Raw genomic sequence first — 25,807 nt, forward strand, 5'->3', positions numbered from 1 at the left:
CAAATGCTATCTTCCCCCACCTTATCCTTCCTGCCATAAATAACTTCTTCAATTCTAAGAGTTCCTACAGCATCTGGACAGACAATAGATGCCCCCTATGCAAATACCAGCTCCCCCACATTCATATACCTATCTAAACAATGGGACTCAAGTCCTTTAATCAGTAAGAATGCATCAGGCTTCAGAAACTTCCCCAACAATCCATCCTCTTGATACCATGTCAAACCTTGGTATCAATACTTAAACAGTTCACTCATTAGGATGTAGACTGCAACAAAACAGTACTCTTTAACATGACCCAGTCAATATTATTACCCTTAATGATTAGAGAACGGAACAAATCTGAAATGTCTGGATCCTCATTTACATTCTTCTAGATGATTACCTTTCGTACAAAATCCAAGATCACACATTGTCATCATACAGAATCATAACATAGTACAACAACCTTTTTTTTATGTTAAAATCATCATATATGTAACACCTATCACTGAATGCATCCTTCAATTTATCACTGTTACAAAGTTCTCTCATGCCAATTAGATGTACTTCCAAAGTCATCACAAATGTTCTGCTCCTCCAAACGTCAGACAGTCAGTTATGAACCATTTCTTTGACAGGTCGGTGTAACAGAATGAAAAAGTCAGATGTATATTCCAAGGTGTTGTCCTTCACAGCTCAGATGCAGACACAGCTCTTGTTGTCTCCATTCTAGCTGCTTTATCAGCCAGGCCAGGAGAATCTGTGTGTTCTCCCTTGTGAACTCCAAGATGACCAGTTTTAGCTAAAGGTTCTAGAGCTAAAGGCCATGTAGAAAGTGACTGGTTACTAGCACCAGAAAATGCACTTTCCCTCAGTGACTTCAATTCACTGTGTCTAACCTTTTAAACACTGAAATCCTCTTGTAGCGTGTCGTCGACCCCATGTTCCTCTCTCAGCTACCTGGACAGCAGATGAGATGTACCTGGTATGGACCCAATCAGCGTAGCATGATGTTGTGCAGTAGATCTTTCCTACGCCTCCATCCTCTCGGTCGGAGGTTGCCTTCTCCATCACATTGCAGAATCATCAGGACTCAAATCAGTCCAGCTCACAGGAACCCAGCATCCTGTAGATATGCAGCACCTAGACGTGCAGCGCCCCATCTGGACAGACAATAGATGCCCCCTATGCAAATACCAGCTCCCCCACATTCATTTACCTATCTAAACAATGGGACTCCAAGTCCTTTAATCAGTAAGAATGCATCAGGCTTCAGAAACTTCCCCAACAGGTGGTATGCGTAATTGTTTCCGTGTGTATTTTGGTAATTTGATCCAGTGTTGGTTAGTCAAGAAAAAGTATATGAAAAGGATCTTTAATTTTAATTAAACATTCTCTATTATGCATCACTAGCGTTAACTGCGAGGACCACTCAGAACTCAATCACGATTGTTATGCCTCACTGGAACAAACCGTTAGGAGTCCCCAGAAATTAACTCCGGATTCGAATGCCGTACTACAAACACTTGTAGCAGGGACTTCACGTGACTTCACGTGGTTCTGGCTTTAACTCCCGAGGAACACTATAAAGTGTCCCGGTACTAATTAAATGCCCCACTGAAAACAAATGCTGTGGGGACTGTCCAGGGAACTAAAGTCCCGGTTATAACTGGAAACACAATAGTGTAGGCCTACATGTGTCCCAGTACCCAAAGGATATACAAATGCGAACAGACACATACCTCATCCATGTTCCTTAAGTTTCGTTCAGTAATATCTCGGTAGACCTCCAATTGAAGGAACTGGATTTTAACCCATTTTAAATTAATTCCAAACAGTCAATGAATTAATTTAACAAATACATTTATTATAAAAAGAGAGTATTGCAATTACAGCACTAGTATCAAAGATTAAAGTACACCGGAGATATGAGGTGTTTGCAGTAGCAGAGAAGCATGCAGAGTTCAGGAAATACTAGAGAGCTTTCCCAAACCCTGCTCTGGTTTATATCCCCAAACTAAGGCTGTGGGGGTTGGTTTACTAACATGAAGATACCTAGTCCTGCAGAATAGACCCTCTTATCATCTAGGGACACATTCCAATCTATGCCTCCTGACACCATATTGTAAAACAGAGTGATCTACTCATGGCATAGGGTGATTAAGGCATGACCCTAGATTCTGTAAACGCACCAGAGATAAACATTTGTAACATAAATATTCTGACAAAATAACATGACCAGACACAGAGATTATAGGCTGGGAAATAATTATAAATGGCTATACTAAATAATGATGAATCATAGAATATGTAAATAAAGACAGAATTGACATTTATCTGTTCTTTCAATAGCACCTGTTTCATGTGTCAACAAGATGCTATTGTTACAGTTACTCCTTCGTAAAGAGTTACGAGCAATAGGGAGAGAGTGGCTCAACATGCAGCCACACATAGAACTCACAAAACAGAGAAAACTAGAGTTTGAGATGATAACAAGTATGATTCACATTACCGTTTTACTAAATCATGGATATATTTCTGAGGATCACACAGTTAAAAATGTTACTCAAAAAGCACAACGGAGGCATCCTCATTTGGTTTCCGTCTGAAGCCCTGAATTGCTAATTTTTCTCCAGGCCTACACAGTGTATTTCCAGCTCCTCAATTCCATCTCCTCAATGCTGAGCCACATTTGGAGGTGTTCTTTTGTTCAGAGTACATTTTTGCATTTAGGCAACCTGACTATGGTTTGGATCTTAACAGTGATTGCTGTGCGCTCCCTCTTGAGAGCTTCGGTTAGCATAGCCCTGGGAAAATATTGACCATGTGGTGTCCGACAAAGAAGCGTGTCAAATAGTGTCTGACATGTATCTTTTTTACTTCTTATGTTAGACTTGTCCAAGGGCATTTTAATTTGTAAGATACACTGAGATTTTAAAACAAATATACAATGCAAAAGTTGTAAAACAAAGTTAAAATAATTATTTGGGTAAAGGAGCCTCAGGAGCTACACTTCTTACCACGCTATAGCACCAGAAGTCCACTATGTACAGAATACTTTTGGAAGGTACTGTATTTGCGAAGTAATAAAAACAATAATAGGACAGAGAAGTGCTTTGACTGCGCTAACCAGGAGCTGCCCTCCCAGAGTGGTGTGACGGCCAAAAGACTAGAGGTTTAGGTAGATATTTAAGGTTTGAACACTGCCTGAAGGAATGGAGTGACAGTGTCTCTCCTGATGATCTTGTTGTGGATGCTAGCTTCACCTGGAACCTAGGAGTGTCTGCAGAAGAGCTGCATAATATGGGAAAACCTGGATAGGTTGAACACCTAGGAAGCAGCAGTGTTCTGAATAAGTTGCAGGTGTTTCAGTGCACAAGCAGGGAGCCCAGAAACAATGATTTTCTATAGTACAGAAGTGAAATGACAAGTACCTGGATTACTGCCTGCACTTCTTCCACTATTAGATACATTAAAAATATTACAGATCATGAGTCTGCAAGACCAATGAAATTGGTTGATTTTTGCAGAGAAAGACATGCTTTTGTCCAGGGTCCATGGTCTTGTGCATGGTCTGCTCTTTCAGCAAAATCTGTAACTATCACTTTTCCTGTCCAATACAGTATGAAATTACTGGAACATTTTGAGGTTACGGTTCAGATGGTTGGCCAACATCAAATCCAAGTTGTCTGCTAGGTACACAGGGCTATGCAATGTGTGGCCCCATGGGTGTCAGAACTGGGGAAGGAGAAAAATTGGGAGGAAATGACAAAGCCAAGTGACTTGGTGTATAGAAGAGGAGAAAGACACTGGTCCTCAACCCCTTCTAGCCTACTACTTTGAAATTCAGCTTGTTTTCCTCAATAAATAAGGCATAGACTGACTTTAAACATTGAAAATCATGCTTTATGATAAAATTCAAGTAGCCTACAATAAATATATTTCCAATAGACCTACATAGCCTACTGTTAAATTTTCAAACATACAGCTCTGGAAAAAATAAAGAGACCACTGCACTGTTTTCTTTCCTTTCCAAAAAAGTTGAAAAGGAAGGTTTTGAGTGAGGAACAGAAGGGTTAAAATTAAAAGACCACTGCAAATTCAACACTTCTGTTCCTCACTCAAAATCTTCCTTTTCGAATTTTTAGGAAAGAAAAGAAAAAGGTGAAGTCGTCTCTTAATTGTTTGTGGAGATGTAGAATGTCATAGTTTACAAAGTAAACTTTAGACCCAAATTGTATTTATTATACATCTGGCTTAGATGGAAAGTGTGTAAAACCTGTATATTAATGCAAGATAATAAAGTCCACTGAATCTGATGACGCATGGTGAGGCTCTTGCTATCATATATGTAGGCCTGTAACAGTCATTATTCAACAGATTAGTACATAATATTGCAAGACAAATGGAAGCCTTAAAGTATTAATATATCCAGATACACAATTGAAGGCTGCATATTTTGTATAATATGACCAAATAACACTTGTGATGTAGTCATCCCAGTTCCAATTAAACACCGACTAGCCCATCGTCTATGTAAAACAAAAACTAACTTGTAAAAAAAGTCCACACCCTTACATCACTCACTGTACTATTTGTTGGAGGCATGGTGCTTTTCTCTCGGCGCCAGGGATTGCAACGTTCAGTATCAAGATGGCTGTGACCTTTACAACCTAGTTTACTATCTAAAGCTACAGTATATAGCTTAATGTATTTAGCTGCTATGTATAAACTTTCAAATCAAGTTGAATTAAAAGTAATTCATGTATCAATTTGTAATCCTACATCAATTTCTTTTACAGTGGGCATGTACAGAACTAGAGGTTTTGGTGCATGACTCACTAAAGCTATTATACAAATAATGAGACTAATGTTGCAAGGGACTTGAGTCTATCAGTTGCTTTGATTATGTGCATGGTGACATGACAGCATAGTGTAAACACAATGTAAATGCATCAAGCAAGCAATGGTAAAGTACACTTCCTTTGTATTAGTCATTTACTAATTTCCTCACTAGAGGGAAGTGTTGAGCTACTACATGAGTTTCATGTATTGTGATTACTTAGAATAATTTTTTACAAATGTATTCTCAGTGGACCCTATTATCAATACCAAACATGATTATGGTAAATAGATTTTTAAAAGAAGATATAATTATAATAAAACAAAAATGTAGCCATATTTAAACATTTACAAATTAACATAAAGGGATGGAACAAGGCTGTCACAGCCAAAGGCTTGTTGACTGCCTCGCTAGTGACTGTTGTCACCTTCTCTTGCATAATTCAAAAAGTATTTAAAAAAAGGGACCTGAATATTTATAAAAAAACATCTTTACACTATTCCAATAATATCTATACATGCTCTACATTATATGCAAGATCACAAAATTTTTATTGTGAACTGATTCTCAGCAGTTACTATAATTTCTGGCAATCTAATCTGTAAACAAAGGAACTCTATTCACTGTATTCAGTTCCACAAAAATCAACCCAAACTAAAATAGCAATTTTTGCCGGACTGTGTAAGCGGTGCCAGCCTTGAAGAGTGTATGTCTCTTACTGAGTCCGTGACTGACTGACTGAGTGACTAAGTGACTGACTACCCCTTGTTAAATAGCGTAGTGGTTAGAGACGCGGGCTCCAGAACAACAGGTCAATCAATCAATCAAATTTATTTATAAAGCCCTTTTTACAACAGCAGTTGTCACAAAGTGCTTTACAGAGACACCCGGCCTTAAACCCCAAGGAGCAAACAACAGTAGCGTTGAATTTCAGTGGCTAGGAAAAACTCCCTAAGGTCGAATTTTAGGAAGAAACCTAGAGAGGACCCAGGCTCAGAGGGGTGACCAGTCCTCTTCTGGCTGTGCCGGGTGAGATATTAAGAGTCCAATTGGAATAATAAATAAATTTCTCTGGGCTAATTATAGAGTCTATTTGAATTTAGACTAGGTCAGAAGTATGACCAGGTGGACAAAGACAGGGACAGCAACGGGCCCCCCAAACCAGGTAATCCGCAGGTGTGGACCAGGACCTCATCTCCTTCTAAAATTTAAAACTGGAGGAAACTGAGAAAAGTTAGTAGTGCATCCCTCATATCCCCCAGCACAATAATATAGCAGCGTAACACCTTGGAACTGAGACGGGGGGGTCCGGTGACACTGTGGCCCTACCCGGGGGAGGCCCCGGACAGGGCCCAACAGGCAGGAAATCAATCCAACCACATTGCCAGGAATCAAACAAAGGGACACCCACCAACCGCAACCCCCCCTGAATGAGGGCCGAGTATTGCTAGCGGCGTACAGCCCAATTGCACAAGTGCGCAACAGAGAGTCAACAACAAGCCAGTGACTCTTCCCCCGAAAGGCATTGGAGGGAGGGCATCCCAGTGGCGACGAGAGCCCACCTGGCAAAACAGCAAGGGTGGACAGTATCAAGCCTACTGGTCACCTTCACACCCCCGGGCCAGGCTACACCTAATTATAAACCGTGCTGTAGAGATGAGTTTTTAGTAGACACTTGAAAGTTTGCACTGAGTTTGCATTTCTAACCTTAATTGGCAGATCATTCCACAGGAGTGGAGCTCTATGAGAAAAGGCCCTGCCGCCAACTGTTTGTTTAGAAATTCTAGGTACAATTAAAAGGCCTGCATCTTGCGATCTAAGGTTACGTGTAGGTATGTATGGCTGGATCATTTCAGCCAGGTAAGTAGGAGCAAGTCCATGTATTGATTTATAGGTTAAGAGTAAAACCTTAAAATCAGCCCTAACCCTAACAGGCAGCCAATGTAAGGACGCCAGGACAGGAGTAATGTGTTCAAATTTTTTTGTTCTAGTTAGGATTCTAGCAGCCGTGTGCAGCACTAATTGAAGTTTATTTATTAATTTGTCTGGATAACCAGAGAGAAGAGCATTGCAGTAATCTAATCTAGAAGTAACGAAAGCATGGATTAATTTTTCTGCATCAGTTTTTGATAGAAAGTTTCTAATTTTTGCGATGTTTCGAAGATGAAAATAAGCAACTCTTGAGACATATTTTATATGTTCTTCAAAGGAGAGGTCAGGGTCAAAGGTAACACCAAGGTTTTTTACAGTTTTTTGGGATACGACCATGCAGCCGTCGAGGTTCACAGTGAGATCTGCTAACAACGCTCTTTGTTTTTTGGGTCCTAAAAGGAGCATTTCTATTTTATTTGAGTTTAAGAGCAAGAAATTCTCTGTCATCCACTTCCTAATATCTGAAACGCATGCTTCCAAAATAGCTAATTTAGGGGCTTCTCCATGCTTCATTGAAATATATGACTGTGTGTCATCAGCATAACAGTGAAAGTTAATATTGTGATTTCGGATTACATCGCCCAGAGGGAGCATGTATAGTGAGAACAATAATGGGCCCAGAACCGAGCCTTGAGGAACTCCAAAGCATACGTTTGACTTGTCAGAGGATATGCCATGCAAACTAATGAACTGATATCTTTCTGATAAATAAGATTTAAACCAGGCTAGAACATGTCCACGTAGCCCAATATTGGTTTCAGTCTCTCTAAGGGAAGGGAGTGATCAATAGTGTCAAAAGCAGCACTAAGATCAAGAAGCAACAGGACGGATGCGGAACCTTTGTCTGAGGCCATTAGAAGGTCATTTGTTACCTTCACGAGTGCAGTCTCAGTACTATGATGGGATCTAAAACCGGACTGGAATATTTCATAAATGTTTTTTATCTTTAGGAAGGCATTCAGTTGTTGGGAAACAAATTTTTCTAAGATTTTTGAGAGGAACGGGAGGTTCGATATTGGCCTATAATTGTTTAATATGTCGGGATCTAGATTAGATTTTTTTAGAAGAGGCTTAATTTCCGCAATTTTTAGTGAGTTTGGTACGCATCCGGAGGAAAAGGAGCAATTTATTATGTTCAGCATTGGCTGACCTAGCACAGGAAATAACTCCTTAAGTAATTTTGTAGGAATTGGGTCTAGCTGAGAGTTTGTGGGTTTAGAACTCATTACAAATTTTGTAAATGTGTCGAGCGATACGGTATCAAAAAATTCAAGTGTCCGCATTGACACCTGGTCAGGGAGGTTCAGGAAATTTTTTGGACAACTGAGATTTTGAGGACCATAACTATTTAAGGAGTCAGTTATTTGTTTTCTAATGGTGACAATCTTTTCATCAAAGTAGTTCATGTATTCATTACAACTAAAGTGAAGACCCACTTCACTTGCTAAGCTTTGCTTTTTTGTTAACTTTGCAACTGTATCAAAGAGAAATTTTGGATTGTTTTTGTTCGCCTCAATCAGGTTGGAGAAATAAGCGGATCGAGCAGACGTGAGTGATTTTCGGTATTGTACTCAATCAATCAATCAAATGTATTTATAAAGCCCTTTTTACAACAGCAGTTGTCACAAAGTGCTTTACAGAGACACCCGGCCTTAAACCCCAAGGAGCAAACAACAGTAGTGTTGAATTTCAGTGGCTAGGAAAAACTCCCTAAGGTCGAATTTTAGGAAGAAACCTAGAGAGGACCCAGGCTCAGAGGGGTGACCAGTCCTCTTCTGGCTGTGCCGGGTGAGATATTAAGAGTCCAATTGGAATAATAAATACATTTCTCTGGGCTAAATCCAGAGTCTATTTGAATTTAGACTAGGTTAGAAGTATGACAAGGACAGGGACAGCAACGGGCCCCCCAAACCAGGTAATCCGCAGGTGTGGACCAGGACCTCATCTCCTTCTAAAATTTAAAACTGGAGGAAACTGAGAAAAGTTAGTAGTGCATCCCTCATATCCCCCAGCACAATAATATAGCAGCGTAACACCTTGGAACTGAGACGGGGGGGTCCGGTGACACTGTGGCCCTACCCGGGGGAGGCCCCGGACAGGGCCCAACAGGCAGGAAATCAATCCAACCACATTGCCAGGCATCAACCAAAGGGACACCCACCAACCGCAACCCCCCCTGAATAAGGGCCGAGTATTGCTAGCGGCGTACAGCCCAATTGCACAAGTGCGCAACAGAGAGTCAACCACAAGCCAGTAACTCTTCCCCCGAAAGGCATTGGAGGGAGGGCATCCCAGTGGCGACAAGAGCCCACCTGGCAAGACAGCAAGGGTGGACAGTATTGTACTGTACTGTCTATCCAGGCTAGTCTAAATACTTCCAACTTGGTGGAGCGCCACTTTCGCTCCAATCTTCTGGAGGCTTGCTTAAGTGCTCTAGTATTGTCGGTGTACCAGGGAGCAAGTTTCTTGTTGCGTATTTCTTTAGTTTTTAGTGGTTCAACTATGTCTAATGTGTTTCGCAGTATTGAGTTTAGATCCTCGATTTGATCGTTTACAGATTTATTTACTCTGTCGTTAATGAGCGAACTTGTAAGAATATCAAGGAATTTATTTGTAGTCCGAGAATTTATAGTACGGCTTTTGAAACTCATTGTTTGGGGGGTAAGTGGATTTCTTGTTTTAACGGTAAATGTAATAAGACAGTGATCCGATAATCCAGGATTTTGGGGGTAAATTATTAGATCTACAATATCTATTTCTCGTGACAGGACTAAATCTAAGGTATGATTTTGGTAATGTGTTGGAGCTGAGACATGTTGGATGAAACCCATTGAGTCAATTATGGCTTCAAAGGCTTTTTGAAGAGGATCATTGGAGTTTTCCATATGAATATTGAAATCGCCAAAAATTAGAATACTATCTGCCATGACTACAAGGTTAGACAAGAATTCTGGAAACTCATTGAGGAACAATGTGTATGGCCCGGGGGGCCTATAAATAGTAGCTGTGTAAAATGATTTATCTGCCTGGTTAACTTTCATGAGTAAAACTTCGAAAGAATGAAACTCTGTGATATGTTTGAGAGTAAGCTTATATTTACTGTCATAAATATTAGCGACACCCCCTCCTTTTCGGGACGCACGAGGGATATGATCACTAGTATAGCCAGGAGGAGAGGCCTCATTTAAGGCAGTGAATTCATTAGGCTTTAGCCACGTTTCACACAAACCAATAGCATCTAGTTTATGATCAGAGATTAATTCATTTACTGCAACTGCCTTTGGAGCAAGAGATCTAATATTTAGGAGTCCCATTTTGAGATGCGACTACAATTATTTTTATTTTTGACCGAGGTGGAGGAAGGCTTTATCTTAATAAGGTTGTTTTTGTTAGCACTACCTTGTTTAACTTTTCTCAGCCTGGAACGAGTCACAGTGGCAATTGGTAAAGTTGTACTAACTACTCTGGCTATGCTATTGACAGACTCCACTATGCTAGCAGGCTGGCTAACAGCCTGCAGCCTGACCTGCACCCTATCTCATGTTAAAGCTATAGGAGTGAGACTCCTGTCAATGTTCCTAGATAAAAGAAGAGCACCACTCCAGCTAGGATGGAAACCGTCGCTCCTCAGCAGATCAGGCCTGGCCCTATTTCTGGGAGAGTCCCAAAAAGAAGGCCAGTTATCTACAAACTCTACCTCCTGCGACGGGCAGAACTCCGTTTTCAGCCAGCGATTGAGTTGCGCAAGTCTGCTGTAGAGCTCGTCCCCACCCCTAGCTGGGAGGGGGCCAGAGACAATTACTCGATACCGACACATCTTTCTAGCTAATTTACACGCTGATGCTATGTTCTGCTTCGTAACCTCTGACTGTTTCATCCTAACATCGTTGGTGCCAACGTGGATAACAATATCTCTGTACTCTCTATACTTGCCAGTTTTAGACTTCGCTAGCACCAACCCCAGATGACACGCTGAGCCACTCTATAAATTGGATGCACTTGGATGATTGAACAGAAGTTAATTTACAGTGTGACCAATTTCACAAAATATGGTCAATAGATGGTAAATAATGTTTATTATATTTTTTCCATGAAACCGTTTACCAACTGTTTCTGAAATACTGAAACCTCCATTTCTGGCACTGGCAATTATACCACACTCAGTCGCTGAGATCATGTGTCTTCCCCATTCTATTGTTTGGTCAAATGACAACTAAACAACTTGACCCGCTACAGTTTGCCTACAGACAAAACAGATTCACAGAGGACGCCATCCACTGACCCTCCACTCTGCACTCTCTCATCTGGACAAAAGGAACACATATGTGAGATTGCTGTTCATTGACTATAGCTCAGCCTTCAACACCATTGTGGCCCACAAGCTGGCGGTTAAGCTCAGGGATCTGGGTCTCGACCCCACTATGTGCAGATGGATCCTGAACTTCCTGACGGGCAGACCCCAGGTGGTGCGAATGGGCAACGTCACATCCTCCTCACTGACTTTCAGTACTGGTTCCCCCCAGGGCTGTGTGCTGAGCCCACTCCTGTACTCTCTCTTCACCCACGACTGCCTGGCAACCCACGTCCCCAACACCATTGTTAAGTTTGCTGACGACACCACCATCATAGGTCTGATCTCTGACAACGACAAGTCAGACTATAGAGACGAGGTAAGGTCACTGACTTGTGTCAGTGGTGTCAGGATAACAACCTCCAGGTCAATATCAGCAAATCAAAGGAGATGATTGTTGATCACAGGAAGCAGTGGGGTGGAGACCATGCCCCCATACACATCAATGGGTCTCCAGTAGAAAGAGTTCACAACATCAGTTTCCTCTGGGTCAACATCATTGATGACTTGACCTGGTCTCATCACTCTAATGTCATGGTGAATGAGGCCAGGAAACGGCTCTTCTTCCTACGCCGATTAAGGAGATTTGGCATGGATTCCAGGATACTCACCAACTTCTACAGATGCACTATCGAGAGTATCCTGTCCGGCTGTGTCACAGCCTGGTATGGCAGCTGCACCGCCCTCGGCCGCAAAGCACTTCAGAGGGTGATTAAAACAGTAGAGTGTATCACAAGGTCTGACCTGCCATCCCTGCAGGATCTCTACACAGAGAGGTGTAGGAGGAGGAGCAAACGGATCATTACAGATCCCAGCCACCCATGCCACGGACTGTTTACCAAGCTGCCGTCAGACAGAAGGTACAGGAGTATTCAGTCCAAAACAAAGAGGCTACGGGACAGCTTCTTTCCAACGGCTGTAAGGCTGCTCAACTCAGGAACCCATCTTCCCTTCCATCCATAGTCTGTGCACACCTGTCACTTTATATCATGTACACCTGTCACTTATATCATGTACACCTGTCACTTTTACAATGGACTACGGTTGTATAGTTGTATAGTTATTAGTATTGATGTATGTTTTTATATAGTGTTATTACTGATTGATTGTGTTATCTTATTTTTTTAAATTATAATTACTGTTACTTTTTAACTTTTAACTGCAATGTCAGAGTAGGAAAACCAAGCATTTCATTGCCGTAACTCGTTATTGCAAATGACAAATAAACCTTTTGAACTTGAACTTTGAACTTGAACCTCTTAACCATCTCTACATGATTTTTATATTGAGTTGTGGTCACATGATTCACTGTTTAGCTATACCAAGTAGATGTACCTAATAAAGTGGCAACTGAGTACAGCGTATTTACAGTGAGGTAAAAAATATTTGATCCCCTGCTGATTTTGTACATTTGCCCACTGACAAAGAAATTATCAGTCTATAATTTTAATGGTATGTTTATTTGAACAGTGAGAGACAGAATAACAACAAAAAAATCCAGAACAACGCATTTTTTCCCTCCCTGTTTGACAGTTTGACATAATATCAAATGCCATCCCTTAGGCAGTTATGTTTTAAGTAATCTAATACTGTACATGTTTCAGTCTCGTTGCAGTCTTTGCGTTCCTTCTCTAACAACACCCCTCCCCCCTCTTGTTTAGGGACACAATAATAGTGACCTGCGTTAACAGTGGCACAAGCATATTCGCTGGGTTTGTCATCTTCTCCGTCATTGGATTCATGGCCCATGAACTTAAGGTGCCCATTGAGAAGGTTGCTGATGAAGGTAAATAACATCTCCATTGTATCCTCTAAGGATTATGTAGGATCCAGACCTGGGTTGAAATACTTGAAAAGTCTCAATAAATATTGCTTGTTTGAGGCCTCAGGTGGTATAGCAGTCCAAGCCAATACATTTGGAGCACATGCTGGAGCATGGGTTTAATTCCAGCTCATTGCAATCCAAACACCTTACTCTCTGTCAGTTTTTTCTCTTTCAATTTATCATAAAAAAGGCCCAAAGATATACATTTCATTTATTTGTCACTTGAAAAAAAATAACACAGATACATTTAAATTTCTGACATGGATAACATTAAACATAAAGCACAGAAGGACCACCACACTATATAAGAGGTCTAAATCAGTACCTTCAAGCCTCCCTTGCAATTCCCATATTGCTTGTCTCTCTGAGAAAACAATTCAATATTTGAAATGATTTAAAACCCATGTTTTTTGATTGTTTAGTCAACATTAGTGCTAATTCTATGTGTGTGTCCGCGTCTACTCTGTGTTTATGTGCATGTGGATCCCAGGTCCAGGCATAGCATTCGTGGTTTACCCAGAGGCTCTGACCAGACTTCCACTATCTCCGTTCTGGGCCATCATCTTCTTCCTCATGCTGTTAACCCTCGGCCTGGATACCATGGTAACCACCCCTCACTGTATGTGTGTTTCCATGTTTGTGTGTGCCGTTGTGTGTGCTTGTCTTCTGATTACTTTCATTTCCATGCGGGCTGTAAAAATTCCAGAAGCAACATTTATGGCAAAAATATTTTACATTTTCAATAAATAAAGGACAAACTCTTTTAGGTAGGGATAAAATATGGAAGCCCTGAAGCAGGAAGCCCCAAGAAAGGTGCAGCGCCTCAAAGTTTCTCTTTGTAATGAGATTTTTTTGTCTCATTCATTGATATGCAAAGCACCATAAGGATCTGTCATGATAATCAGACTGTGTAGGGCTGTATTCATTTTATTAGGTTTCAGCAGGAGCATGTCTAATAAAGGCAAAAAGAGCATATGAAAGGGGCCTGACATTTTTTTGATGAATGATTTTCTGATTATTTATTTTTTTCTATACGATACATTCAATATGTCCTGACAGATGCTGCATTATTTCTCTTTCTACTTATTGCATCATCATTCAAAAATATTGTGTAGGTTATTCATTTCCCCAACCTCTCTTCAGCTTTGTAATTCAGCTTCATGAAACATAATATCTCTACCTTGGGAAAACAATTTAATAGGTACAGTGACCTTAGACATGGATGTAAATGGCATGAAACTGCTGTGATTTTGCCCCTGAAATTCTAATGAAAAGAACAGTAAATATTGTTAACATTATTTTGTTTTAATGTCCTGTACGCCACACACAAGGTCTGCTCCATACCATATATTTGACACTTCAGAAAATATTTAATTAAATCCCAGGCAAAATCAGTACATTCAAATGATGTCTTGGCCCAAACTCATTTAACCTAGCTATTTAAACCCAGGGTAGAGAGATGTTTTATAAAACTGAATATGTTAACTTGGCTAAAGAAAGGTTGGGGAAATGTATTGCTTAGTTTAAAATATTCAGACACACAAAATAGCATCATACATCAAAACATATTAGATTTAATCCCGCCGCAGCTGGGAGTTCATGATAAAGGTCTCCTGATATGCCAGACCCTATGGAGGAATGGCGCAGGGAGTTCTGAGCATACTCCGCCCAGGGGAGAAAGCGTGTCCACTCACTTGGATGATCCATTTAGTAGGACCAGAGGAACCTTCCAGTAGTTCTTGATTAGTGCGCTCCTCCTGCCCGTTAGCCTGAGTGATACCCGGATGTGAGGCTGACCGCTACCTGCACTGGACATGAAGGCTTTCCAGAAATGAGATGTAAACTGGGGGCTGTGGTCCGTCACGATGTCCTCCAGAAGCCCATGCGTGTCCCCAGTTTACATCGCAAGGCCCAGCGTCTCCCCAGTTTTTGCAAATTAGCAATAATTTACTTAATAGTTTCTACTTTATTCTCTCGATAGAGCCTAGCATACTGTGTATATATAGCCGACAAGAACTCCTGAATATTGGAACACAATGCACAGATATATAGTTTTTGACAACTTCCAGCTTCTACTGTGTAATGATAAGTATTGTCGTAAAGACAACTGTCTACTAAGCATGTGTCACGACAATGGGGATGGGCAGTTGCCATAACCGGGAGTTCTAGAAGTAACATTACCTTTGACCTTGGACATTACCTTGTACTTTGTTATTTATGTTACAATAACTAACATAATAAAGAATGTTACATGGTACCAGGAGTGAGAACCAGAGAAGGACGCAATGGAAGGGATAAAATCGCCGTCTATCCTGCAACTGGATGGAAATGTGGATGAAAACTAAAGAGATTTCAAACAACGCTTTCTCCTCTATCTAACCGCAATTGGCACCGATGAAAAGCCGGGTGCATGTAAGGTATCTCTGTTGCTAACAGTACCTACACGGTATTCCACACACGATGGTCTCTGATAACGGACCTGCCTATGCAAGTTAAGAGATCCGGTCTTTTGTTTCTCAGTATGAGTTCCAAAATGTTTTCTCCAGTCCACTCTACCCGCAGGAAAATGGGAAAGCTGAGAAGGTGGTACAAATTGTTAAGAGACTACAAAAAAAGTGACACACAGTGGAGCAGACCCCTATCTGGCCCTAATGTCATACAGGTCAGCCCCTTGGAAAGTGACAAGTCACCAGCAGAGCCTCTGATGGGGCACAGGAATCGCACGCGGCTTCTCCTGTGTTCTGAAGTTGGGGGTTGTGATGGATAAATGTAAAAAACTAAAACTAAAATCCTACTATGACCGCACTATGACCTTGGTTACGCTACTGGAAAAGGAAGTAGGGCGAGTTGAGGAACCAGGATCATGGTCAAAAAAGATGTCAGTATATGAACAGGTCTCGCCTAGGTCCTATAAGGTCAGGACAGATGATGGCCATGTGTTGCGCCACAACAGGAAGCCCCTGCTCAAACCCTCAAAGACCTTTCAGCCTCAGCAGGATAAGGAGGAGGTCTGGAGCCAGCTTAATGAAATCATCCTAAGTGAGAACATTATCAATAGGGAGGACACCAGGGATCAGTGTGATCCAACAATGGACATTCCTGACACTGCTGGGGAACCTGCGGACAACACCATAAATGTACGCAGGTCCCAGCATACAAGGAAGCCTGTTGTTAAAATGAACTTATAACCAGGATATTGTGAGAACACTGGAAAGTAGGGAAGGAAGTGTAAATAAGGGTAACCCTTCAAATTACAGCCCGTTACTTAGTGTAATTCCCACGTAACTATGTAGTAATAAGAATGTAAGTACATGTTAAGAATGGGTACTTATGTAGGAACAATGTTGGTGTTACGTGAACTTATGAACGAAGAACAATACTACTCCAAAACTACTTAGTAAGCAGACAGGTGATAAAAATGCAGTTTTGAAAGTATACATTTGTAATTGTTATTCGTGGTTATGAATTTACCATTTAAATGTGGCTTTTTTAAGTCACATTTAATTATTTTATTGCAAGTTCGCTCACAGAATTAAGGATTTAAGAGAAAAGAAAGATGATTTGCATTTCTCCACTTTGCCCAACTTTTCACCGCCAACACACGCTTTGGGCAATCGGTTCTGGTCAAACCAAAAACTGCGTTGACATCAATCGCAAATATATGAATTGATTATAGATGCGTGTTACGAAACAAGCCTCTTATCTGTTGGGTGTCCTACAGCCCCCAATGCTTCTCCTCATAATAGTTGGCCACATGAAAGTTTTTTTCTCCAATATTCTTGATCGAAAGCGCTCCAATGTAGCGCTCCAATCTATTATTTCGTTGCATTGAAAGCAAGAAGCTAACGAATGAAACAGATAGGCTTAACATATAAGAGATTTTTAGATTTTACTGTTGTTGAGGACATTTATATTCTAACATTAGAAGTCATAATTTAATGTGGATATGGAAATGTGTTGTTTCCAAATGTAGATACAAATAAGATCCATTAGCTTGTGGTGGAAATACACATTAAAACTAGTCTATTTCGTAATAACACCTGATAAAAAGAAAATAAATGTGGTATATTATAATTTGTTTTCAGTTAATACTCCATAACATACCTTCACACATCATCCTTATTATTTCCTACACCTTATGAACTTCACACTTACTTACCATGTAAGTTCCTAGTAAGACCACCATCATTAATTAGTTCTTATTTGGTACCAACAACACTTACTAGGAAAGAGGGCTGTAATTTGAAGCGGTGTACATTCCCACATAGTTACAGTGTAGTTGCAAGGAAAGTGGGCTGTAATTTGAAACAGTGTCTGTTCCCACATATTTACAGTGTAGTTACAAGGAAAGAGGGCTCTAATTTGAACTGGTATCTGTTCCCACATAGATACACAGTAATTACACCTACTAAGCCAGTACGTTTTGGTGTAGTCAAATGAAGCCTGAGTCTGATTCACAATGAGTCTGATTCACAATAGTTAAAACATGTAACACCTCAAGATAATTAATTAATGACAATTTAAAATGAGAGGGTATGTTCAAAATAAAATAAACCTAAGATGGAAATGTATCAAAAACAAAATCTAAATATCTGCACCATTTGGACAGAGATATAATGACATTTAAAAAACATCTGTCAATTACAAACATTTTATTAAAACAAATAAAAACAAACAATCAAATACTTCTATAAACAACTACTATACCGCCACTGCCACTGCTAAGTATATATATATAATTATAAATTATAAGCGATAATTATAAATTGTAAGCGATTCGGAGTTCATCTGTATATCCAAAAGGTTGCTTTGGTGGTCCAGTGTGCAGTCCATGTACGCCATTTGAAATTCTTTGTAACCACACAGCCTCTATCCAGCTTGGTATAGAGGGGAAGTCTCAAAGTCTTCCCTCTTAGAAGAGATCTCGCCCTGTAAATAGAAGTTCAATAAAAAATTTAAGCTGCAACAGCGTTTTAGGTGGCCAAGCGGGGCACAGGAAGCATCTAACTGCATGCTCTCACTATAGAAAACTAGAGTTTTGCTATTTAAACATGCCCAATGCCGCTAGTAGTCAGGATGTCCATTCGAAGAAGAGGAAATCTAAACAAAACAAAAAGACCTTGAAACCAGAAAAGGAACCAGGCAATCCTAGTTCAGCCGATTAGAAAAGATGAATATCGTTGTCGCTGGCAGGTTTCAATTCCTGGTTTTCTATGTGGCAGACTGTCTTTAATCATTACGCTATTTAAACAACAGAATGGAGCTTTTACCTCAGCCATTACATTTTTACTGAAATAACGTGGACAACAGAACATTTATTAACGGAACTAAAGAGTAGTCTTGCACTAAGACTGTATAGAACAGGGGTTCTCAACCTTTTGCAAGCTGGCCCCCCCCAAAGCTGGTTCATTGCAATTGGGGCCCCCCTTCCCGGTGCCACCCCCACTACACCAACTTGCATAGATAGATAGATAGATAGATAAATAGCCCTATTATTTTTAGGCCCACACATTATTATTATTATTATTATCATCAGTAGCGGTAGGTAGGCCTATTATCATTACTAGGCTATTGTTATAATTGGCACTAGCACCAGACTTCTAATGTGAGCTTGCAGTCATTATTATTATTATTATTATGAGTAGTAGTAGGCCTATTGCTATAATTGGGAATTGGCACCAGACCTCTGATATGAATGTATGCTCTATTATTGTTATTTTTACTAGGCCTAATAGTAAGCATATCATCTGCATTTTTTACAGAAGCTTGCAGGTAGGTGATGTTAATGTGAGACCTGAGCCTGCTTTGCCTTACAAAGATCCTCAATTCTTGGCGCAATGTCTGATAAACATAGCCTCAAATCATCCTTGATTTGTGCCCGATTGCGGTATTTCATTTTGAGTGCAGTCATTTTTGAAAATCCTGCCTCACACAAATATGTCGACGCGAAAGGGAGGAGAATCTTCAAGGCGACGTCACAGAGTTGAGGGTATTCCTGCATCAATGCTGCCCAGAATGACAAAAGAGGGCAGGAGGTAAAGAGTTCCTTCAGCCTACTGTCACTCTTCAGCTCAATAAGCTGTTCCTGCATATCAATTGACAGCTCGTTTGCTGTGCACACAAATGGATCTCGAACCCACGCACAAGAGCAATAATCCTTTTAAAGTACGTAGCAAATTGTTCTATCATTGCCGACAGGTGCTCAGACGCTGACTGAAATAGAGAGCAGAAATCGTGTGACGTGCCTGCATCAGTAATAAAGTCTGCAAGGCTGGGGAACATGCCAGAGGTTTGTGTGAAGGCGTCCACTCTGTCTGCAAGGAGCAAAATATGAGTTTCACGGCCTTGCAAAAACAGGTTGAGGCCATTCAAGTGGTCAAATATATCGACCAAATAGGACAGAGACACAAGCCACATAGTGTCATCCAGATGCTTTGCCAGATCTGATTTGATTTCTGTCAAAAAACACTTCACCTCCTCTCGCAGCTCAAACAACCGCTGTAACACCCGCCCCCTGGAGAGCCAGCGAACTTCAGTGTGCAGAAGCAGCTGTTCGTGCCCTGACCCCAACTCCTGGCAGAGGACCCCAAACACGCAAGAGTTTAGCGGCCGTGATTTGATGAGATTCACCATTTTCACGGATTGGTTCAGCACGGAGTCAAAGAGAACTGGCCTTTTTTTAGCAGCTAGTGCTTCGCGATGGACCATGCAATGTGTCCATTTCACAAGTGGAGCTACTTGCTGAATGCGAGCAGCTAGGCCACACTCATGGCCCCTCATTCCCCGCGCACCATCGAAGCATAAGCCAACGCATCGGTCCCAAGTCAAACCATTTTCACTTAGAAAAATATCAAGGACATTGAAGATGGCTTCTCCTGTAGTGTGCGACTGAAGAGGACGGCAAAACAGGACATCCTCCTCAATCACCTTGTCCCGCAGATACCTGACATAGGTGAGGAGCTGTGCCTGCCCAGCAATATCAGTGGATTCGTCCAGCTGCAGCGCGTAGTAAGGACTCTTTTTTATGAACTCAGTTGCTCATGTCTGATCTCATCAGACATGTCTGAAATTCTCCTAGCGACAGTGTCATTGGACAGTGGTACTGCACCGAGCCTCCTATCATTATGTCTTGCACGGCCGGCAAAATGAGAGTCTCTGCAATTGTATGCGGTTTACCCAGTTTAGCTATTCTTTAGCTATTCTATTCTTTAGGCCACTAATAGTTCAACCACTTGCATTTCAACATGGGGGGATGGTGTTCTTGGGGTTGTACTCATCCTTCTTCTTCCTCCAAACACGGCGAGTGGAGTTTACACCAAAAAGCTCTATTTTTGTCTCATCAGACCACATGACCTTCTCCCATTCCTCCTCTGGATCATCCAGATGGTCATTGGCAAAACAGACGCGCCTGGACACGCGCAGGCTTGAGCAGGGGGACCTTGGGTGCGCTGCAGGATTTTAATCCATGATGGCATAGTGTGTTACTAATGGTTTTCTTTGAGACTGTGGTCCCAGCTCTCTTCAGGCCATTGACCAGGTCCTGCCATGTAGTTCTGGGCTGGTCCCTCACCTTCCTCATGATCATTGATGCCCCACGAGGTGAGATCTTGCATGGAGACCCAGACCAAAGGAGATTGACCGTCATCTTGAACTTCTTCCATTTTCTAATAATTGCACCAACAGTTGTTGCCTTCTCACCAAGCTGCTTGCCTATTGTCCTGTAGCCCATCTTAGCCTTGTGCAGGTCTACATAGCAGGTGATTTTTATCCCTGATGTCCTTACACAGCTCTCTGGTCTTGGCCATTGTGGAGAGGTTGGAGTCTGTTTGATTGAGTGTGTGGACAGATGTTTTTTATACAGGTAACGAGTTCAAACAGGTGCAGTTAGTACAGGTAATGAGTGGAGAACAGGAGGGCTTCATAAAGAAAAACTAACAGGTCTTTGAGAGCTGGAATTCTTACTGGTTGGTAGGTGATCAAATACTTATGTCATGCAATAAAAATAAAAAATCTTACAATGTGATTTTCTGGATTTTTGTTTTAGATTATGTCTCTCAGAGTTGAATGAAACCTATGATAAAAATGACAGACCTCTACATGCTTTGTAAGATGGAAAACCTGCAAAATCGGCCGTGTATCAAATACTTATTCTCTCCACTGTATGTGTAGAGATATGGGATATAAGAGTGTGTATAAAGAGAGACGGGAGAAAGTGTATTTGGAGGGAGGGAGTAGAGGGTAGGGTAGGAATATGTGTGTGGCGCAAAGAATGTGTCTTGGTGAGGAGTGGGGGGAGGAGGGTGTGGATTGTGTGTGAAGAGAGAATATAATGTGTGTGTGATAGTGTGGAGGGAGGAGTGTATATATTAGCCATCTTGTGTTAGCCACACAGCTGAGTGATAGCTAAAATCCTCTTCCTCTAACGTCACATGCACACAAAGTAGCCAAAATGATATGTCACCCTGGCTGAATTCCTAATACCATTGACTTTGAATGGGAAAGGGTTTTGCTTGTTAAGCTGAAGAATGTTTGGCTCAGTTGCCTCATTTAGTGATTAACATCTCCAGAAAGTTATGTCTCTGACATATTTGGCAGATTTTTGATGAATTTCGTAAAATCTGTGAGGTTTGTAGCACCACCATGGCTGTTCGTACCTTTCAGGGTTCATTCCTGGCTTTGGTGTTTATCTGTAAAGCAAGTAGCATCTTTCTTGGATAATCGTTTGAAGATTTATAGCTTATATAAGATTTGCCACAACTATGTCAAATTCAATTTGAGTTATCAACTTTTTTATAGACTTTTAGAGATAATGGTCCACAGATCCTTCACAGCAAACAGCATGCCAATCTATTCAACGGTCTCAGAGATGTCATTTAAGTTGTCAAAATAACGCAAAACACTGGTGAGGTTTATAGTGCCCCCATAAGGTAATTCTATACTTGACTTCTGCTGTCCATTTGTGGCAGAGATGTTAATGGGCATGATTCATTTGGTAGCTGTCGGATATTCCCATGTGGATTTATTGCCTTATATAGTCATTGACCTGCCCGCATCAATTTCAGTCGCTGATTTCAGCCATATTGTTTGAGAAATCAACTTTTCTTATATAACTTTTAAAGATAATGGTTCAAAGGTCCATCACACCAATTGTCATCCAAATCCATTCAGCTGTTTCGGAGGAGATGTCGTTTAAGTGTGTTTTTATCAACGGCAAAACCGTGAGAAACATCAGTGATGTTAATAGCGCACCCAGGCGGTATTTTCGTATGGGACTTTTCTTATCCATTCCTAACAGACACATTTACAAGTATGTTTTGTTTCGTAGCTGTTTGATGTTCCATTTGGAATTTATGGACGTCGAAAATCATAGACCCATCCTGCTCAATTTAATTTGCTGATTTCAGCCATATTGTTTGAGATATCAACTTTCATACATAACTTTTAAAGACGATGGTCCAGCGGTCCTTTACACCAATTGTCAACCAAATCTGTTTTGTGGTTTCAGAGGAGATGTTGTTTAAGTGTGTTTTAATTAATGGCAAAATCGTGAGAAACATTGGTGATGTTTATAACGCCCCCAAGAGGTATTTCTGTATGGGATTTTTCTGTGGATTCCTGACAGCCACATGTACTAGTATGTTTAGTTTCATAACTGTTTGATATTCCATTTGGGATTAATGGATGTCTAAAGTCATAGACCCGCCCAGCTCAATTTCATTCGCTGATTTCGGCCGTACTATTTGAGATATCAACTTTCCTTATATAACATTATAAAAATGACAGACCTCTACATGCTTTGTAAGTGGGGAAAACCTGCAAAATCGGCAGTGTATCAAATACTTGTTCTCCCCACTGTATTTTTGGTGTGTGTTTTTGGCCAGACCTTTTATTCACTAATTTTCTTTTGGATTAACTGTTGGGTGAACATGCAAACTATTTAATAAAATTGCATTTGAAAACCTTCTGAAATATACTAAACAACCCTATTACAACACCAAGTGATCTTGCAAAGACATGGTAGCCTTTTGGCACTACGGTTCTGAAAGGACATTCACAAGTGCCATTATTTGAAATGGTCTACATTTCACACATCTATAATGAATTCATACATTTGCAGTTGATGTCAACGTGGCTTTAGGTTTGGCAAGAACCGATTGCCCAAAGTGTGTGTTGGCAGTGAAAAGTAGCGCAAAGCGAAGAAATGAGCATCATCCTTATTTTCTCTTGAATCCTTAATTCTGCGAGCAAACTTACAATAAAATAAATAGATGTGACTTAAAAAAGTCACATTTAAATGTTAAATTCATAAGCACGAATAACAATGACAATTATATATATTATTTCAAAATTGCATTTTTATTGCCTGTCTGTTTACTAAGTAGTTTTGGAGTAGTATCATTCTTTGTTCATAAGTACACATACCACCTACATCGTTCCTACATAACTACCCATTCTTAACACGTATTTACATTCTTGTTACTACGTAGTTACGTGGGAACTATCCTGTAAGTAACGGGCTGTAATTTGAAGGGTTACCTAAATAAGTTCAGAATCCACTAATTAATTTGCATAGTTACTTTAATTACATTTGATGATTAGAATTACTTAATTATAGTTACTTACCTTGTGTATGTTTGTATATTTGTTATAAAAGGAAGATGTAATGATAAGTACTGTCGTAAAGACAACTGCCTACTAAGCATGTGTCACGACAATGGGGAGGGGCAGTTGCCGTAAGCTAGAGGAGTTACCAGATTTCTTGACTTTGACATAACCTTGTACATAATACAATAAATAACATAATAAAGAACATTACACACCGGAGATTGTAAAGACGTCCCGGGAGACACTAACTATACCACCGACAGGAAGTGCACGTGCAGGAAGTGCGGCGTCGATACCGTGAACAAAGACGAGGGAAGTGGAGTGGCCTCCGGGCTAGGCAAATGATAACCCCCTATCTGCCTTCACTACCTATCTGCCTTCTCTGGCAAACAAAGTGGACGAAATACATTTAAGAATCAACTCACAAAAAAGGATTATGGATTGCAGCGTCATGATTTTCTCAGAAACGTGGCTACACAACAACATATCCGACAACATAATTGAGACAATACACTGGACCAGGTGTACACAAACATTCCAGAGGCCTAGAAAGCCATTCACCTCCCCCACCTGGGTCTGTCTGACCACTTCTCATTGTTCCTACTCCCCAAGTAGTGCAATGACTTTCGACCTGTTGTACTCATCCCCATGATCATGAGGTGCTTCCGGAGGTCCAGCTTCGTGAAAACGCGTGCCCCCCTCAGCTGCTCTATGGCCGATGGGATGAGGGGCGATATTTAGTAGTCATGGTGTTGAGTTCCCTGTTTGCTGGTACACGGCCTTAGCCCCTCGTCCTTCTTTTTAACAAAGAAAAAGCTGGCTGAAGCAGGGGAGGTGGAATGGCGGATGGGCCCCTGCTCCAGCGTCTCCCTGATGTAGGTCTCCGTGCTGTCCATTTTGGCCATAGACAGCGGGTAGATCTTGTTCCTAGGGGGCATGGCCTCTTGCAGGAGATCAATGGCGCAATCCCAGGAGTGGTGGGGAGGGATACACCTGGCATTTTTGGTAGAGAACACCCTACTTAGGTCTGCATACTCGGCGGGATTTTAGCTTTGATGTGCCCACGGGGCTCTCCACAGATGGCCTGGCACACCGTCAACCATCCCAGGATTTTCTGTTTGCTCCAGGCGATGTTGGTGTCCTGTTTGGAGCCATGGAAAACCCAGGATGACGGGGTATAATGATGAAGTCATAACCAGCAATTCCAGACATTCTCTGCAGCTGTTGATGGTAAGCGTGAGAGGGCGAGTCACCTGGGTTATCAAGCCTGACCCCACAGGATGACCATCCAAAGCCTGTATTGGCATCAGGGACCTCAAACAGTGCAACGTCAGCTGGAGTGCAGGGACTACGGACTGGTCTATGAAGCCAACCAGTGCTGTAGAGGGATGAGAGGGAAAACCAACCGGAAGACAGAAACGATGGGCAATGTCACATAACCGCAAGGCATCCACTGTGCCCGACTGCACTGTCTGGGTACTCACCTCCTTCCTGCTTTTTATCTGGGCCAAGGAACACCCCCTATGGAAATGCCCCTTTTCCCCAAAGAACAGGCACAGCCCCTGGCGACCCCAGTGATCTCTTTCCTCCGCGGGGAGCCTGGTGATTCCCAAATCTATTGGTTCGGGCTCTAGCTCCATCCGAGAGGGTGAGAGACGGGGGCGGCATGCCAGGCGGTCACAGTCCCAGAGCTGTCCATCAATGGCAATCGCCTGGGCGGAGAAGGCATCCAGCGGCATGGAACCGCTCACACAAGACAGCTCCATCTGGACCGCAGTCCGCAAGGGACCACAGTCCGCAAGGGACCGCAGTCTGCAAGCCCCTTCGGAAAGCGGTCCTCAGAGCCGGCTCGTTCCACTCACTGGACACTGCCACCACCCTGAACGACAGGGCACACTCGGAGGCCTTGCTATTCCCCTGCCTCAAGCGCATAAGTTTCTCGCCCCCATCCTGACCCTTTGTGAGACAGTGAAATTCAGCTAGGAACTGTGCCGTGAAATTGGGAAATGACTTCAGTTCCCCTGACCTGCCACTCCATAGCAAAATTGTCCATTTGAGGGCGCACCCTGTTAAGAGAGTGATTGTCGTAGTCACCTTCTCCTAATCAGTGAGTGATTTATCAACAAAATACTTTTCGCACTGGAGAAGGAAACCTCGACACAACCCTCTGGATTGGTTGATAAGGGGAGGCGCCGCCACCCTGGCCAGCCCAACAGGGCTCTCCCTTCCCGACCATGCTGCCAGGTGTGACATCACAACGCCGAGAGCT

General features: G+C 41.7%; 1 protein-coding gene across 5 annotated transcripts in view; it reads left to right on the forward strand.

The window, feature by feature from the left end:
- Positions 1-25,807, forward strand: part of slc6a5 (solute carrier family 6 member 5) — an 81,144-nt gene that overhangs the window by 43,423 nt on the left and 11,914 nt on the right. For all 5 annotated transcript variants that reach the window (XM_020044324.3, XM_013133123.4, XM_020044325.3 and 2 more), the window contains 2 exons: positions 12,770-12,894; positions 13,424-13,536. In XM_020044324.3, coding sequence (XP_019899883.2) covers positions 12,770-12,894; positions 13,424-13,536 — 238 coding nt within the window. The remainder of the gene's footprint in view (positions 1-12,769; positions 12,895-13,423; positions 13,537-25,807) is intronic.

Source organism: Esox lucius, chromosome 2 (genome assembly GCF_011004845.1).
Source record: "Esox lucius isolate fEsoLuc1 chromosome 2, fEsoLuc1.pri, whole genome shotgun sequence".
Classification (NCBI taxonomy): Eukaryota; Metazoa; Chordata; class Actinopteri; order Esociformes; family Esocidae; genus Esox; species Esox lucius.